The following is an 18,152-nucleotide window of genomic DNA, read 5'->3' on the forward strand; positions in this document are numbered from 1 at the left end:
TGAAGAGGGGCGATAGTGATGAAGCCCTCAAAGTGCCTCCTCGCTGGCAAAAGCATCTACAGCCTGCCAGTTCTGATTGTTTAACTTCTGTAGATAATTACGCTCCATAGCAGGAATGCTTTTTGCTGCACATTAAACTCTTCAACCCATAATTTCTGGACCAGCATTCATGAATCACTGCAAATAAATCTCGACCCTAAGCCGCATTCGCCTGTTTTGAGTATTTAAAGTCTTTATTTCCAAATAAAATAGATCAAATCTGCCAGCGAGAGTGTTTCATTTAAGACAGGAAATTCCACTATTTATATTGAGCCATAAATTGTCACTGGTGTCGGTTTAAAACCTGCTATCTTAGCTTTGTTTTGGCTCCGTGGCGTCACACGTTTGAGAAACTCAACCTCTACAGGAGCAGGAAAACAAACCACCTGACCTGAACGCTTTGAAAATCCCCATAAACAGAACCCCAAAGGTTATTTTAGGTCAGAGCCTGAAGGCAATTACATCATCACTTTACAAACTCCACACCCAGAGATACGAGGTTACGGATTACAAACCTCAGATTTACATGAAAATAGTTCAAACTCGGCCCAAATGCAGATTATTCAAGACATTTTAGCTCCAATTCATAAAGTGAAACAACACTGAGACCATTTAACTTCCACAAAATGTGATATTGGGTTAAACAAACAAACTTGACCTAAGTTGACTTGTCAGTAGTTGCTTGTGACAGCAGGTGGTGGTACCTGCCCGCAAATGTGCATGTCCACCCCTGCACCCTGTACATGTTTACTACTAACACAAATCCACTTTCACTCAGGTCAACACCTGCTTGTGACTGAGTATCTCTCTAATGTGTTATTAGTGCTTTTGCTGAAGCTATCAAAGCAAACACGTGGGAAAAGCAGGGCCGTAATCGCAGCGCGTTGATCTATTAACTCCTCCACAAACAATGGGTGTATACGTTGTTCACAGCCTCCATAAGATAACTGATTTGAATGACAACAACACACACCAAATGGGAAGTTTCCCACCACCTCCAGCAGGTCCTGGGAAGCACCAGGGGCAGATATTGATTGGACGCTGTGTGTTTCCCTCTGCAGTCACCCCAGCAGATGTTTTTCTTTTGGCAGGTTCCTCTGGCCTGTTTATTTGAAATTGCTCCATCATTCGGCTGAGGTCAAAGGGTGTGTGTGTGTGTGTGTGTGTGTGTGAAGGGGTGGGGTGGGGGGATATGACTCTGGGCCAAAGGGCATTGGATCTAATGAGGAAGGAGCAATGAGTCATGTGCTCCCGCATGTTCACCCAGACTTTTAACTTTTAAAGTTAAAGTTTAACCTCAGTTTTCAAATTCCTCCGCACTTTAACTCACACTTAACACACTTCCAACACACACACGCACACACACATAAACACACCACCTCCCAATATTTACAGAAGATAGAAGTCTCATCCTCTGCTCTCTTTCAGACTGAGGTCAGGACGAATGAAGCTCCAAAGCTCACGTGAGGTGATATCTGTGGCTCCGGGTTAGTTTGGGCTGTGTAACCCGGAATAAATCCTTGTGTTTGTTTGTTTATCATTAATTTACACTCCTTTCGTTCATGATAGAGGAGAGAAAATAATCTATATCATCATCTCAATCATCTAAAGAACTCCTGTATAGATAAAGACAACACAGCAGGAACTACAGGGTACAGGGCTGCAGTTGATAAGATTGTATGATATAAGACCTGATAAGACCTGTGTTTGTTTGTGTATGTGTGTGTGTGTGTGTGTGTCCATAAGGCTCCATCTAAAGGCCCACAGACCTGCTAAGTGAATGACAAATATCTCCATAATGCTGCAATTTTTTAAAAGAAACATAGTCAGTGACCTAGTTTAGATGTAAATGACCTGTAAAGTCATGACATTTAGTACAATCTCTGGAGTATCACTGTGGATAATTTGGGGGTGTGTGTGTGTGTGTGTGTGTGTGTGTGTGTATGTGTGAGAGGGACTGCAGTGCTGGTGTGTGTGTGTGTGTGCGCAGTGTAAGAGGCGTTCAGGTGAGTTTAGGTGAAGGTTTCTCTGCTCCACTCCAATGACTCTGGACTCTGGCTGTGTTGAGAATTCACAGACTTCACCACAGTCGACTTCACGCTGAGAGCAGCTGCATTCCTGACCTGCAGTTCAAAGAGCAAACAACACACACACACGCACACACACGGTCACAACTAGTACATACATTACATATGCCAGCAACAGTCTAGGCACATGTTTTCTCTGAAATCCAAATACACACAGTCACAATTACGCTACTCCACACACACACACACACACACACACACGCACACACATGCTAACACTGAGTCTGTTCCCCTCGCACACGAGGACGGCAGCTGTAAACACGGACGCTCCTGTTCTGCTCTCACACAAACCCATCAGAGGAGACGAGCGACAGAAACCTGTGAAGTGAGAGGGGTCAACAATTTGACCCCCGAGGGGGAAAATGAAACATGTGGCTCGTCCGCTCATCGGAGAGAAAATCAGCCTCATTATCTCAAACCGTTTCTCTCGCTTTCCCCTTTGTGCTGCTTAACAGGAAACTAAACTATGTTGCACTCCTCAAAGAATAAATGCCGGGCGCTTTATGACTGTGGGGCAAAGCTACAACATCAAGGCTACGACACTTTGCACAGCATCTGTTAGCTGTCATCTGGCTTCAAATGGTTTCCAAATGACAAACGCAGGAACCGACGTGACTCTGTGAGCATTTCCATGTTACAACAAATGAAGACATGAATTGGGAAAATTGTGGGATAAACATTCATTTTTCCAACGGCGAACAGACGAAGTGGAAGTGTTCTGGGTGCTCTGGTGTTTTTAGTTTAAGTGGCATATTAACATTTTAATAGTGTTTCCAATCATTTTAATACGATATAAAATCAAATTGAACTTTCTCGCTTTATAAAATAACAACTTTTGGTTCAGACATGGATAAAATAAGACGCAGCGGTGGATCAGTGTGTGATTTCCGCTCCACTTCTATTCTGAGCTGCTTTGACGCCGTAATCCATCACAGCGAACATCAAGCCTGCGTTTATTTCTGTCAAAGTTTCATTATCACTGCCGAGTATAAATAAGATTTGACGGAAATAAACGCGGCCGTGACGTTCACTGACATTATGCCGGTTTGTAAAACGGTGATACAAAGTAAATTAGCTAATCCATGCAAAATGAGGGATCTGCTCCTTTAATCAGGTCGGTCATGTGGTCGCATGCTGTGTGTGTTGTGGTCATTTATCACACTGGTGCCTTCAGGGACAGTGAAAATGTTACAAATTGATATGAAGAATAAAAGTTGTATGTGATAAAGGAAAATACTGACAAATACTGTAAACCACAACTCACAACAACGCACAACTGAACACACGTGTGTATGTCTGTGACAGGTAAGTGTCCTACAATAGGCTGTGCAACCCTTATTTACTTTACCAGCTATCTCACACACTCGCTGTGTGTGTATTAGCAGAGGGTAATACACAGAGAGAGAGAGAGAGAGAGAGAAAGAGCTTAAAGGAAAGCACTAATTCAACTTACAGCAGCTTAGCTCAGCCCCTGATAACCCCTTAACCAAACAAAGGGTCTATCCATGCACAATGAGCCTGGCTGTGACGGATGTGGGTTAAAGTTACCTTATGCTTCACCAAAACCCCTCAAAGACACATATCGCGTCACTTCTCCTTCCTGTCTGCATTTTCGAACCGTTAACTCCCCCGCCCTCCACCCCCTCATACACACACACACACACACACACACACACACACACACACACACTCGCGTCAAATTTCAGAGACACGACTTTGTTTTTGATGTGCCGAGGGCCAGAGTCCTGTGTCATTCTGAGGGGGGAATTCCTGTGATGAGCAAACACATTTGGGTACATAGAAGTCCTTTTTACAGCCGGCGTGTTTGGAGGCAGCAGTGAATACCTCCTCTGTGGGCCTTCTTTTTTTTTTTTTTTCTCCTCCTTTAGTTTTGCTTCAGCTGTTATTGGAAACCTTGGTTGCAGGCCGGGATTGTTTATTTTGTCCTCCCATTTGGAGGAGACCTTCACATGACAACGCTGCCGGTATGACACAGACAAAGCAGGCCACACATTCCTCAGGACCAAAGTCCACAGCCAAGACGATAGCAGAGATGAAGCGTGTATTACTGTCAGAAACTCCCCGTGCAGCATGTTTGTGCTGACTGGAACTAATATCTACTGTTCCTCGATCACAAGGGGAGTGACAGTGTGCAGAGAGAGGAAGTAACTAAGGAGATTCATTTTGTTTTAAAGGACAATTTTAAGATACAAAAGCAGTTTCCTTTTTCATTTAAGAGGGAAATATTATACTATTGTCAGTCTGTCTTGCCAGAGCCAAGCAGGATCCTGGGCATCCCTCACACAGGCCTGAGAGTGTGTGTGTGTGGTATGAGTGTGAGTGTGAAGGGGGGAGTGTGTGTGGTGTATCATGTAACCTTTCGACAAGTTGCCCAACGACAACAACAACAACAACAACCGGCCCTCCCTGTTATTGTCGGGTCAACAAAGTCAGAGGAAGTGTCTTGGATCTGAGCAGAGTGAAGAACACGAGAGTGCCGCCATGTGCTCGACCTGAGGCCCCTCTTTGTCTTATGGCAGTGTCGGGGTTAAACTCCCCCTGCTCCCGGGCCGGCCTGGGGTCAGCCAGTCAGGCATTCTTTCTTCCTCTCTCTGTGAATGTGTGTGTGTGTGTGTGTGTGTGTGCGCGCCTGTGTGTGTGCCTGTGTGTGTGGCTGTAGCCCACTCTGTGCTCTTTGACTCTACTGGCCTTATAAGGCATCCAGTGCCATGGCAACCACAGGGCTTGAATAGCAGTGTCAAATCCCTGAGCACACAGACACACGCTCGCTCTCCCTAAAGGAGTGAGCGAGGCAGGGAGGGAGGGGGAGAGAGAGAGGGAGGGAGAGAGAGAGAGAGAGAGAGAGAGAGGAGCAGAAGAGGATATCTGTGCTGCTCCGCTCACAGCAGCGTATGGCTTTCACTAAGGTCTGTGACCGTGTTTTTCCTGCGCTTGTTTGCCTAATTTATTCCTGCAGGGGCCAGGAGCAAGGCGGAAAAGGACGGGCAGAATAGTAAAGAGTGCAACAGGACACCCTGACTCGCTGACAGGGAATGCAGAGAGGTTCAGGCCTCTGGTTGTTAATGCTGGATGGACAAGCACTGACAAAACCAGAGAAGAGGAGAGAGAGAGAGAGAGAGGGAGGCGGCACTTTGAGAGGATTTCACAGAGGAGAGGCAGCTGGAGGAGATTTCTCAACTCTGCTTACATTTTGGCTCCTTTTGGATGACATTTGAGCCACTGACACCACAGTTGGAGGAACTACAAGACAACATTGTTCCACGTGAGAGAGAGCAGAACAGAACAGGAGGACTTCTTCTTTCAGACTTTGAGAGATCATTCTCAGGAGCGAACACAGTGTTTTGTCTCTCTCACCGCCCGTCTTAATATCAAGCCTGGACTCAGCGTACTGTGGAAGCCTCAGGTTATAAATAGGGCACAGAGGTCCCCCTGAGCCAGAATACTTAATTGTGTATGAAAGTTCAAGCAGTGGACCGGAACAGTTGGTCCAGTTCGGGAGGTCATCCCACCAAACGTGAAGAGCGACTGTGGCGGCGAGAAGAAACAAGCTTCTGCTTTCAAAGCCGTCCAAAGGTCGGGTCGACACTGACTTCTTCTGTCTCCTCTTCACTCTTAACCTCTGCTCCGGTAACAGCCCCGACAAGTCAGGAGTGAGTCTGCACTCGAACCGCCTGAGATCGGCTGATAACACCTCTGCGCGGCTGGAACAGGTTGGACGAGTTCATAAGTTGGGAGGAGAGGGCAGGGCAGTTTAACCCTGCCTGAAGGAGAGCAGTGTTTCAGTTTCCCTGCCTGCCGCTCGTCCTACAGGGAGAAAGTGGAGCGCTGAGTGAGGGGAGTGAACAGGCTGAGCGTCCTTTCACCCGGAGAGACACTCTGTTTTGCCCTCCACCCCATTTTTAGTGTTAGATGAGGTGGGTTTTTTTTTCTACTTCCAGGGGAGAGAGAGAGAGAGAGAGAGAGGGGGCGAGAGAGAGAGGGAGCCAAAGTGTAATTTATTGTTTCCTGTGAAAGAGCGAGGCTGCACCCTTTTTTTTTTTTTCTTCTCCTCCTTTGCCTGAACTCTGAACTGCTTGATGTGTGTGAAGTTTTCTTAGACATCGAGAGCGACTGATCGGAGGTCACTGCGGAAAACACACAGAGGTGAAAGGCAAGAAGAGAGACAAGAGGGATCAAGAAGAGAGAGAGAGCGAGAAGTGGCACAGGGGAAAGACCTCGGGGTCACAGGCCAGCAGCCAGCACGGGGAGAGAGGTCAACACGTCTCCATCACACTTCCACACCACTTTCTTTCGCGTTTGCGTCTCTCTGGACTCGTATTCTAGTCCGAAAATCAACTTCTACATTTTTCAGGTAGTTGAGAGAGGAGAAGAGGAGGTGCAGGGTGGGTCTGTGTGTGTGCGCGAGTGTGTGTATGATTCACTCGCTGGGCTGTGCGTCTCAGAGAACATGGCCATGGTGAGCGGGGGATGGGGGAACCCCAACGGGGACACTAACGGACTCGGGGAGAAGGCTTACCTGAGGAGGGAGGAGGAGAACGGCTCCCCGCAGGCCGGCAGCAGCGACGTGGACGTGGGGGACGAGGACAAGTCCTGCGTGGTGGACTGCGTGGTGTGCGGGGACAAATCCAGCGGCAAGCACTACGGCGTGTTCACCTGCGAGGGCTGCAAGAGCTTCTTCAAGAGGAGCATCAGACGGAATCTCAGCTACTCCTGCAGGTAAGGAGATGAATGAATGAATGAATGAACGAGCAACAACCCTGAGACAAATCCGCTCTGAGTGAACCTGAACGAGTCCAGTTTGTGTTGACAATGTGTCATATCTGAGGCCGGTGATGTCATAATCGTGCACACATGAGGGTGGCAGAATATTACAAACACTTTTCAAAGACAACACCATCTCAGGAAATGACCAGAGTTGAAACATTGTCAGATTTATTGCAGTGTGAGGCAACGGGTTGTTCTGATGTTTTCATGTTTTGTCCAGAACAACACTATAAAAACACTTAAATGCTCATATTCCCCTTATAAACTGCCTCTGGCCTCAGTGATTTATAGAGATATAAAGTGTGGGGAAGCTTCTCCAATACACCAGGAAGCCAGCAGAGTTTAGTTCTTTCCTCAGTGCAGGGTGATATGCTCCAGCCTTGAAAATGTCTCACAAACAGCCCCTCAGGAAAAAAAAAGGAAAAGAAAGCCCCGAAGGTCAGTCATGTGAGGATGGATTGCCTCAGAAGGTCAACATTCCCATTATTCTTCACCAGTGGAACACAGTGTTACAACTCAAATCCTCTGTTTTTACTTAAGGAACACTGAGCTTGTGTGTGTGTGTGTATGTGTGTGTGTTATTATTATTTTTTTGCCTCCCACAATAGTGAGTCATCTGTGAAAAAGGTTTTAGTTCTAGTCTGCTCTCAGGCTCTCGCTCTGAAACGTTGGCTGACCTCCTCCCGCCTGTAAAAAGGGAACAAGGGCGTGCGGGGCTGATGATTTACAAAGGTCACAGCCTCGATAGCTATTCAGCCACACCGGCTCACACGGCTCGCTCATCACACGGGCGAGAGAGGGAGGGGGGGGGAGCCAGAGAGTGTGGGTGTTTGTGTGTGTGGGGAAGCATTTTAATGGAAGAGAAGCCTTTATTAATGACTTATTAACATTTATAACTGCAGGCAGATGGAAAAGCAGGCATTATTAGAAAAGGAGAGAGGCTGTAAGAGGGGATTTTCACAACCTGGCAACCCCAAATTGATGGGTCATTACTGATCTATAAAGCATTAATAACAGTAATTAGGATTTATCATCAAACATTCTTCTCTTGTTACAATATTTTTGCTGAGTTGCTGCCTGAGGTCATTCTAACAAATATTTTCCTCCTCCATGTTTTAAATGGTTTGTTCCTCTGTGCAGATCAAACAGAGAATGCCAAATCGACCAGCATCACCGCAACCAGTGCCAATACTGTCGCCTGAAGAAATGCTTCCGCGTCGGAATGCGCAAAGAAGGTACAGAACCTCTTTAAGCCGAAACAGGTCAAAGGTTAAAGTTGTTTTGAAGCATTTTAAAAGCACAGATGAGTCAGTTTGTATAGATGAGCCCTGGGCCGGAGATGTTCCAATGCTCACAGCACAACAGAGCTGCTGTACAAGTAAATACTCTGCATTGTAAACATTACTTAGTAAAGAGAAGTAAGAGTTATATAGTGTTCATACTGTGACTTTCTAAAGTAAAAGTAAGAGAAGTCAGTGCTGGATAACAGAAATGGATGAATGGTTACATCATTGACATTTGTCATTCATCCAAGCAAAATATTTAGACTGTCAACCAAAGTGTGTTTTCACCCTGCTGCTCCACCCTGTGATTGTGTGTTTGTGTGTAGGTGTGTGTGTGTGTGGGGGGTGGTGTGTGTAGGGGTGGGGGTCAACTACAGACAAGCGTGCTGCTTTGCATAACTGAAATAAACATTCCAACATCCATCTGTCAAAACACACTGGGGTTATATGTGTGTGTGTCCAACAATGTTTTTGCTGGTTTTGTCATCAGCGTTCCCATTTGTGTGATTGTTCTCAATTGAAATCTTACATTTATCCGTTGTTATTTCCTGTTTATGCTCAGTCGTAGAACTGCATCCAACAAAACAACACAGATTATTTACACAGTGTAACTCCAAGTCCAAATCAACATTACACACAAGCGGAATGTAAGACCACCAGGAATGAGATGTTTGATATGCTTCTGGTTCAGTAGTGCTGGTTGAGTTTCCCTCCCTGTCAATCTCCAAACCAAAGCGCCTCTATACATAATCTGTCCTGGTGGCAGCGTGCCAGCAGCTATATTCAGCCTGGACAGTAATGAAGCCGCGCTGACCAGAGTTGTGACGCAGGCTGCAGTGTTTCCACAGCACCTGGAAAAGTCTGAGTCACCTTTGGCGCAGAGCAGGAGCCCCTCAGACGTCTGAAAACCTGCCTTTGCCACGAGGTCGACAACTGGACTGTCCACAAAGCACGTCACACTGTACATTAAAATGCAGAGCGGTGAGGGCAACTGTGCGTTAAACTACACTCAGGTCAGCACTCGGCCTTGCTTTAGAAATGCAAATCCAGTTTCCAATACGTTAATAGAGCCCAGGTGGTGGAAACTGTGCATACAAGGACAGATAGTCAGGACATTTACTACTGTTACTGTAAATGAGCAGCTTCTATTCCTCTGAATCCAGCTAATCATCTTATATTATTGTTGTGTTTGGTGCTTGTGAAGTCTTGAATTTCATATCCAACCCACTTACGCTACATTCAGCATCATGTTCTGTCTCTGTCCTCCTCCCTCAGCTGTCCAGAGGGGTCGCATCCCTCCATCTCACTCAGGTATCAGTCCAAACTCCCTGGCTGGGGCCGTCGGCGCCGGAGTGCCGGGTCACATCGGGGCCGACTACTTCAACGGGCAGCCGGTGTCCGAGTTGATCTCCCAGCTCCTCCGGGCTGAGCCGTACCCCAGCAGCCGCTACGGGCCACCATACAGCCAAACACCCATGCAGGCGTCCGCCAGTGGAGGCTCCGTCATGGGCATCGACAGCATCTGTGAGCTGGCCGCCAGACTCCTCTTCAGCACCATCGAGTGGGCGAGGAACATCCCATACTTCCCAGAACTTCCTGTCTCGGAGCAGGTCAGCTTCCCGTCTAAATATATTGTAGTTTTTCCTTTGTAAAACTCAATAATTAACACATATAGCTACAGCAGCTGGAGGAGAAGTGAAATTAAAGTGGCAGAATTGCAGATACAGCATTCTTTGCTCAGGAGTTCCAACAATGTTGTATGAATTTGGGAAGAATGGAGTGGTGAGCAGGATTTGTACACAGATCTCCAGATGCCAAATCAGCACACGACCACTACACAACATGCCAAGAGCTACAACACACTGCATGTATTTATAGTTGAAAAGCTGGGGGCTGGTCAGCTGGAGACACTGTTGCTGCACAACAAGGAAGAGAGGGAAAATGACAACAAGGAAGAGAGTGAAAATGAGATGGAAGAAAAATGGAGGAACCTGAGAAAACCATCTGAATAGAGCAGAGAACACCAAGGCAGAGAAGAAGAAGTAGCAGGTGGAAGCCAGGAGGAGGAGGAGAAGGAGGAGAAACATGAGATGGGGGAAAAAGAAGACCACAGAGAAGATGAAGGTGACAATGAGAATATAACTCGGTGAAATCCTCATATGAGAAGATGGAAAACCAAGACAGAAGGAGGGTTTGGCATCAAAGAAGAAGCTGGAGAAGCCGATATGCTTCATGGGAAATGTAATGATTAAAAGAGAGATGGGAGATGAGACTTTCCACATTTTACAGTTTGTCAGTACAAAGTAGTCAGATTAAAATATCACACTATGTTACACCGTCGTCTCCAAATAACCAAACTAACCACAATTGTCAGATAAATCGGTGACTTGAGTAGACTGCAGCTCTGTTAAACGCTGTAAATACACAAGTTGACCTACGTTACCGTCCGCTGTCGTGTTGTTGAGCGTTGGTGTTCACATGTCTGACCTTTACTCTGAGGTGAGCCTGTAAAATGACCAGGTGCTTCTGTTTGAGTTCATTTGAGGCCCTGACCTATTTTCCTTTTGAAGACTGTTGACGTCGTGTCTAAAACGCACGGTGCATTCAAACACTAACAAGGCAGAGATACAATGTTTTCACCTGAGAACAGCAAAACCGACTTCATTTAAAGTTGAAATTACACAATCTAACGCACCCAACTGCAGCCACCAGATAAAATAAGAAAGATAGAAAGAAAGAAAGAAAGAAAGAAAGAGCAGATGGGTGAAGCAGCAACTTTAATTCAAAAATTGACAAGAATGTCAAGGCTGTATTGAAGTTCTGCAAAACATACAAAACAATGAACAGATGAAAGATTGTCTGTTTTGGCCAAAGTGTCTTATTATATACCCCTTCCCTTCCTACAGGTGGCGATGCTGAGGCTGAGCTGGAGTGAGCTCTTCATCCTGAACGCGGCTCAGTCGGCCCTCCCTCTGCACATGGCACCCCTGTTGGCAGCAGCTGGTTTCCACTCCTCACCCATGTCCGCCGAGCGCGTCGTGTCCTTCATGGACCAGGTCCGGGTCTTCCAGGACCAGGTGGACAAGCTGAACCGGCTGCAGGTGGACTCAGCAGAGTACAGCTGCCTCAAAGCCATTGCGCTCTTCTCTCCTGGTAGGTTTGGTCAAATCATCGTGGCTTTTCACTCACTGACAGAGTTGATGTGTCAGCAAGCTTTCACTCTGCTGAAGTGCCTTTGAGCAAGATGTTAAATCCACACCAGCTCCAGGCAGAGCCAAAAGTGCCACAGAGGTCACCAAGGTCAAGTCCTATCAGGTTTTGAGCCCGTTCAGTTTTTTGTTTGGTTTATTCACCTGTTATCAAAAAGCACTCACAAACCCCTGCAAGGCCAAACATTTCTCTCTAACTTGCCCCCAGAACATCTATCTGTCTTTGTAATCCAACTCATTGAAAACCTACAGTAACTTGAATACGTATTTCTGTATTAGTTCAGGAGATATTGAGGAACATTGATAGTGCAGCTGCTCTGTGGATGATGAAGATGGAAACTGTTCAGGATCAGATGTGGCTGTCTGTGTTGTGATCTGGTTGCACCTAGAAATCTGCTATAATGTTTGTTTGACTCACCTCTCCCTAAAATTTCAAAAGAAATCCATCAATACCCTTTTGAGTTATCTCTCTCACACACACACACATCAAAGCAAAAACATCACCTCCTTGGTGGATGTGATAAAATGAAAGTATTAATTTATTTGACATACAGGCTGTTAAAGCTGTTGTAAATCTGTGTTTTCAGATGCGTGTGGTCTGAGCGACCCGGCCCATGTGGAGTCCCTGCAGGAGAAGGCCCAGGTGGCCCTGACAGAGTACGAGAGGCTGCAGTACCCCAACCAGCCTCAGCGCTTCGGCCGCCTGCTGCTTCGCCTCCCTGCTCTGCGTGCCGTGCCGGCCAACCTCATCTCCCAGCTCTTCTTCATGCGCCTGGTGGGCAAGACGCCCATCGAGACGCTGATCCGAGACATGCAGCTATCGGGGAGCTCCATCAGCTGGCCCTACGCGCCGGGACAGTGAACCCCCCCCCCTCCCCCATCCCTGAGGTCCAGAGTGAGACGGATCAGGATCAGACTCAGACTCAGATCTTATGATGAAGGTCTGAAGGTCCTGCTGCTGCTTTCCCACATTAGTTCTGTGAAGTTTGGCTGAAATCTTCTTCCCAAGGAACTGAACCTGATAAAAGGTGTGATTCTCCTCACACACATTTGCAGCACTTGTCAGTTTTGATCCGACCTCTCTCTGATCTCTCTCCGTCTCATTCAGGAAGCTTTGAAACGCAGACTCTAACATGAGGCCATGTGCCTGTACTACCTCCTCCCACATCCCCCCTAATGTGACTCAGTTTGAACCCAGGCTCTGTGTGTACACGTGTGTGTGTGTGAATGTGTGTTGAGTGTGTGTGTGTGTGTGTGTGTGTGTGTGTGTGTGTGTGTGTGTGTGTGTGTGTGTGTGTGTGTGCTCCCTCTGTTTTAGTCAACATGAAGCCATAGCAGTGCCACTTATACAGGCGTTGTACTGTGTGACGTTTTGTATCTGATGATCAGTGAAATGAATTGGCTGATTTTGTATGAATTGTATGCGGAAAGCTCGCCTGCAGTGTTGTTACCTTGCACATTGTTAAACGCAACAACACATATGTCATGGAATCATAACATACTGTAGTAACACATACCATAATATATGCAGGAGTTGTCAGTGCAAGTGAGTGAAGGTGGCCTCTCAAACACAACCTGGCTCCTCAGACCGTCACATCCCCATCTTGTATTATTACCTCATGTTTTATACATCAAAGACAAAGATTGTATTGTGAAACTATTCATATGCTAAAGACAAACACAAAGGGATCAAAGTGTCTTTATCTCTGAAACCGGTTAAGTCATATTCCCTTAAAGGACCTGTCTGTTGTGGAATGTATAGCGCTTGATGTGAGAGAAATTTGACAAATCCTTTCTATCAAATGACCCCTTTGTTAAGTTTCCTTGTTTGTTTAGCTGCGGAGTTTTGGCCGTGATAAGGTTAGAGGAAGTTCATTTCGATCCCGTCACATCTATGGTTCCCTTTGTAAGCTGGTGTTTTACATGTTGGCATAATGGACAGAGGTCACTTTCAGATAACGGTAATTATTAAGCTTATGCAAGGTACTCCAACCGTTCAGGTGTAAAGGTTATGCTGCTGGTACTGAGATAGGTACTAAGTAATCACATTCAGAGGAGCGATTGCCACAGACACACGTGCATTTGCAAACTTTAATTCAATGAAACTACGAAGCAGAGTGGGGAATAATGTGTTTTTGTTATTAATGTTATTGTCAGAAAATACAGTTATGACCATGATCCCTGATACTGTTTCAGAACTCCCATCAGCAGCTCATCACACTGTCCTGGAATCACTTTGTATTTAGCTTGAATTGAAACTGTTGTGATTTGCCTGTGTAGCTTTACATTTGAAAAAGAATCATATTTGTATGACCATGCCAAACCAAAATGCAAAGAAATTCATATGGCTGAATGGTTATTATGTGCATTGCTGCGAATAAACGTGTGCACTTCCCGTCTGTGGATGACTAAGGTGAGAGTTTTAACCTTTCTTCATATTAGTACAGTAAAGTAAAAACACAGTAATATTATGTTGATCTGGTCCTAATGTCAGTAAAGTGATTATGTGTATTTAATCAAGCTGAGAAATTCATCCAACATGCAGTTTATTGTAATAATAGGTATGTACATTAGTTAACCAGCAGAGGGCAGTAACAGATTGTTGTTGCTGTGATCACAGTATTGCTGTGATTGCTTTTAGCCAGGGGTTCCCAAACATTTCCATGCAAAGCCCCCCTGTATACCATTGGGTTCCAGCCAAGGCCCCCCACATGCAAGACATGGTATTAAACACAGGGACAATAGCCTACTACAACAACATAAAAAATAGGTCAATGAACCATGTTAAAGAAAAATTTCGTTGGTGTAATATTCTGTTCGAAAGTAAACAACTGCATGTTCTAGCAATCCCATGTCCAGGTGTAAATTGCCAGGGCAACATACTGTACCTCCATTTAAATCAGACACCATTCGTAGTCCGGAAAACTCAGATTTAAATCCCAGGTAAATTTGTTAAACTCCAATCCCTGCTTCATAGCAGACCCCTCAGGTAAAAATGACATAAACCCACGCAGATAGAGCATGCACCCATAACCTTCTTGCTGTGTTCATTTAAAACTGTTCAATCCAGTTCACCAATCTGTCAAACTGAACTCTTCCATCTGTTGTAAAATCTAACTTAATCTATTGAAGCAATCACACGAAAAACATTACAAAAAGAATGACGTATGTCACTCCTTGTAATCAGATAATAAATTGAATGCTGAACTTAAAGAACACTTGAACAGCCAATGTTACACACAAGGTTCTGAAGGTTAAGGTAGGACACACTCTATCTCCATTGCTACACAAACCATAGAGAAAATCGATTTCTATGTTTGGTTTTTAATGTTCAGATAATATATTTATTTTTTAACACATCAAATTTGATTGATTGACTGGATATTTGTTAAAATAAATTAACAAGGTGGCAAACTTAAATTTGCATCAACTCCCACTGCACCTGCCATATAATTCAGTAATATAATATCTATATATTCAGTATATACTCTATCATATAACTATCAGCATGTCTCAAAGTATTTGTTGTTCTATCATTATTCTAAAATCTGTTATTAACATGCTTTGCTTTTTCAGATTGGGGTCAATTTAGGTCATACTGCATTATAGAGTTCTTGTTTCAGAATACAGGGACACTAAAATGAGTGAGCCAGAGAATAACAACCAAAGGGACGGAGACAATGTTCCAGAGATAGACAACACCAAAGAGGAGCCAACAAAGGTAATTGTGGCACAAAGACGTTCAGTCTGAATTCACCGAGGTGAAGCAGCATTATTATATTTGTTGCCTGGATCTCGCAATGCTCCTTCATAGCTTCTCATAATTCTCTCTAAAACACTTGGACTTGGACCGGACTAACAGTGTATGCTGGCTGAAACTTCTCCAGAGATAACAGTAATATTAAATTGTTTGACATTGACAAACTTAAAAGTAAACAACTGGGGATAATGCAAAATTATTCTCAACAAGCAAGAAGTTTCAAAAGACCAACAAACTCAGAACAGCAGATTAGAGCAATAAAAAGACAAAAGAAATGGGCAAGGAGAGGCGAGAGAAGTGGCGAAACAGGGGAAGTCAGACACTCAGGAAGAGGAGAGGCCAGGCTGGTGTCACCTCGCTTCACACACTACTGCAGCTAAACCAAGACCATAAGAAGTCATTAATCCCGCCATGTAATCACCAGAACATGGTGTGATTTTGAATGTGTGTTGTGTCACTGCTTTACACTGCTTGTTAGTTTTCCCTTCAGTGTTTCTGCACTTCTGCTTATGTCACATAAAGCTCTCATTTGTTATGAAAAGGTTACTGTGTCACATTCCATCTCTTTTTCACTGTAACATTGAATTTCTTTTCCAGACTCTGTTGCATTTGTCCTTGTCAGTGAACTGTTTGAACAATCCCGGCAACCTGCAGCCTTCTTGATATGTGGATGTTTTAGTTGGCTGGGCCAGTTCACATTAGGCCTTGTCTTCCCTTTCATGCAGGTATGTGTGTGTGCAGTTTGATCCATTTCATTGCTTCTACCCCACAGGTTAAACATTACATTACGATCATTTGGCAGATGCCTTTATCCAGAGCGACTTACATTACATTACCACCCTTCACAGAGGGGGGAGCAATTGAGGGTTCGGTGCCTTGCTCAGGGGCACCTCGGCAGGGGCTTGAACCGGCGACCCTCCGGTTCGTAAGCGGAAGCACTACCCACTGAGCCACTGCCTCCCAGACCTGATGCCATTCCTAGAGACAGATCTAAGTCTTCAAGTGCATCAAAATGTTTGAATGACCAGGTTCTACCATTTACCTGTGCCAGGCATAATTATGTCTGACATTTCTCAGACAAGAGACAAAAATAACATTAGCACTGATAAATTAAAAAGTTTAAGACATTTTCCTGATTCCAGAGTGCACAATGGCTCAGGGCTGCAACATTCTAAAAACAGCAAGTGTACCAGGGCTCTATGTGAGAAATCTTTCAATGTACATTTCCCTTCAATGATTATTGGAATGAGAATAGTGTGAACTCCACACTGTTTGTATTTTGGCTGAACTTATGTCTCGCTCTGCATTTCTTGCAGTCTGTTACACTATCGCTGTGCACTATTTTGCTCTTCATGCATGTTAATGTTTGTTATATTGTTAGACTAAATTACTACGTTTTCACCTTTTCCATCAATCTCTACAAAGTGTTTGGAATGACTGATGTCCCCCACTTTTCTCAGGTAGAAATGTGTTCAAATGTTTTTCAGAGTATCCTTGTTGACACCTTTGACTCTTTTGTTTTACAGGAGGCGTTACAGAGCTATGTCTTCTTGGTGTTTCTGGTGGTGTGTACTGGGGCAGCGGTCTATCTGTTCTTCATCCTCCCTGAGACCAAAAACAAAACTTTTGTGGAGATCAGCCAAAGCTTTGCCCAAAGAAACAAACTTTCCACAGCGCGACCAAACAAGCAGGAACAAACCATCTCCTCTGTCACTGCAGCAGCATAAAAAACAGCTTCATTTCCTCTGACATGTTAAGTTCAAATCAGGTTGTTTTTTGGCAAAACTATCATCTGGGTACAGAAAACACTTTTAACATTTTTCAGACCTTCACAAAGTTGCGTAAAGTTTGATTTGTGATTACATCGTCTTTAAAAGGAGTACAAGTCTGAACATTTTATCAATTGCTGTATTTTCTCCATTATTTTTTCCTGAATTTCTGCTATGTATGATCATTTTTACGCCGATCCTGATTTGTCGTTCATCTTAATATTGTAGTTTTTTATAACATATATACCCAGGGCTCCAAGATTAAGTTGTTTTTTGAGAAGTTAGTCTACTGAATGGAAAAAAAAACAGGTCGCAATAAATAAATATGTCAAGTAAACCACCATAATATTAAATAAAAAATAAAAAAAACGAGATTTTCTTATTATCTATCAGAAAGCTTCCACAGGTTTATACAGGGAAATAAATCTACTAAATGTTTTGTGGATAGGACTTATTCAGGCTTCATTCTGGTGTAAAGACAACAAAACAGACTGATTTTAGTTTTATATTGTATCAATCACACATGAGGGCTTTTTTTTTTTTTACCAACCATGAGCAATTACCATTATGATTATGGGTTACAGATACAGAATAAACATGCAAAGAAATACATATGGCTGAATGGTTATTATGTGCATTGCTGCGGAAAAAAAGTGTACACTTCCCGTCTGTGGATGACTAAGGTGAGAGTTTTAACCTTTCTTCATATTAGTACAGTAAAGTAAAAACACAGTAATATTATGTTGATCTGGTCTTAATGTCAGTAAAGTGATTATGTGTATTTAATCAAGCTGAGAAATTCATCCAACATGCAGTACATTCTATTAAAATGTATGTACATTAGTTAACCAGAAGAGGACAGTAACGGCTTGGTGCTTGGTGCTGTGATCACAGTATTGCTTTCCATGCTAAGCCCCCCTATATACCATTGGGTTCCAGCCAAGGCCCCTCATATGCAATCATGGTATTCAACACAGAGACATTAGGCTACTACAACAAAATAAAACAAATAGGTAAATGAACCATGTAAAAGAAAATTTTACATGGTGTATTATTCTGTTCGAAAGTACACATTGCATGATCTAGCAATCCCATGCCCAGGTGTAAATTGCCAGGGCAATATACTGTACCTCAGTGGTGGGCCGTCAGGGCCAGCAAGGCCTTCTCTGCTGGCCTAAACATCAGAATATACATTTAATTTCGATATATTTTTTTCACAA

General features: G+C 44.2%; 1 protein-coding gene and 1 long non-coding RNA gene across 3 annotated transcripts; both read left to right on the top strand.

The window, feature by feature from the left end:
- The first annotated feature begins 4,927 nt into the window (after window positions 1-4,927).
- Window positions 4,928-13,811, top strand: nr2f6b (nuclear receptor subfamily 2, group F, member 6b). Its single transcript, XM_076153293.1, has 6 exons — window positions 4,928-6,061; window positions 6,236-6,863; window positions 8,052-8,146; window positions 9,470-9,804; window positions 11,101-11,347; window positions 11,991-13,811. The coding sequence occupies exons 2-6, from the start codon at window positions 6,595-6,597 to the stop codon at window positions 12,263-12,265; spliced, it is 1,221 nt and encodes a 406-aa protein (XP_076009408.1). The 5' UTR covers window positions 4,928-6,061; window positions 6,236-6,594; the 3' UTR covers window positions 12,266-13,811.
- Window positions 13,812-14,621: 810 nt separating this feature from the next.
- LOC143002902 (uncharacterized) lies at window positions 14,622-17,542 on the top strand. 2 transcript variants are annotated; one of them, XR_012963822.1, is made up of 4 exons: window positions 14,622-14,662; window positions 14,980-15,124; window positions 15,761-15,888; window positions 16,690-17,542. It is a non-coding gene; the product is annotated as an uncharacterized LOC143002902 (long non-coding RNA). The 2 variants fall into 2 exon arrangements; XR_012963821.1 differs by lacking the exon at window positions 14,622-14,662 and having other exon boundaries at window positions 14,669-15,124.
- The last annotated feature ends 610 nt before the right edge of the window (window positions 17,543-18,152 follow it).

Source organism: Genypterus blacodes, unplaced genomic scaffold (genome assembly GCF_046128005.1).
Source record: "Genypterus blacodes isolate CSIRO-AG114 ecotype Tasmania unplaced genomic scaffold, CSIRO-AGI_Gbla_v1 ptg000058l_1, whole genome shotgun sequence".
NCBI lineage: Eukaryota > Metazoa > Chordata > Actinopteri > Ophidiiformes > Ophidiidae > Genypterus > Genypterus blacodes.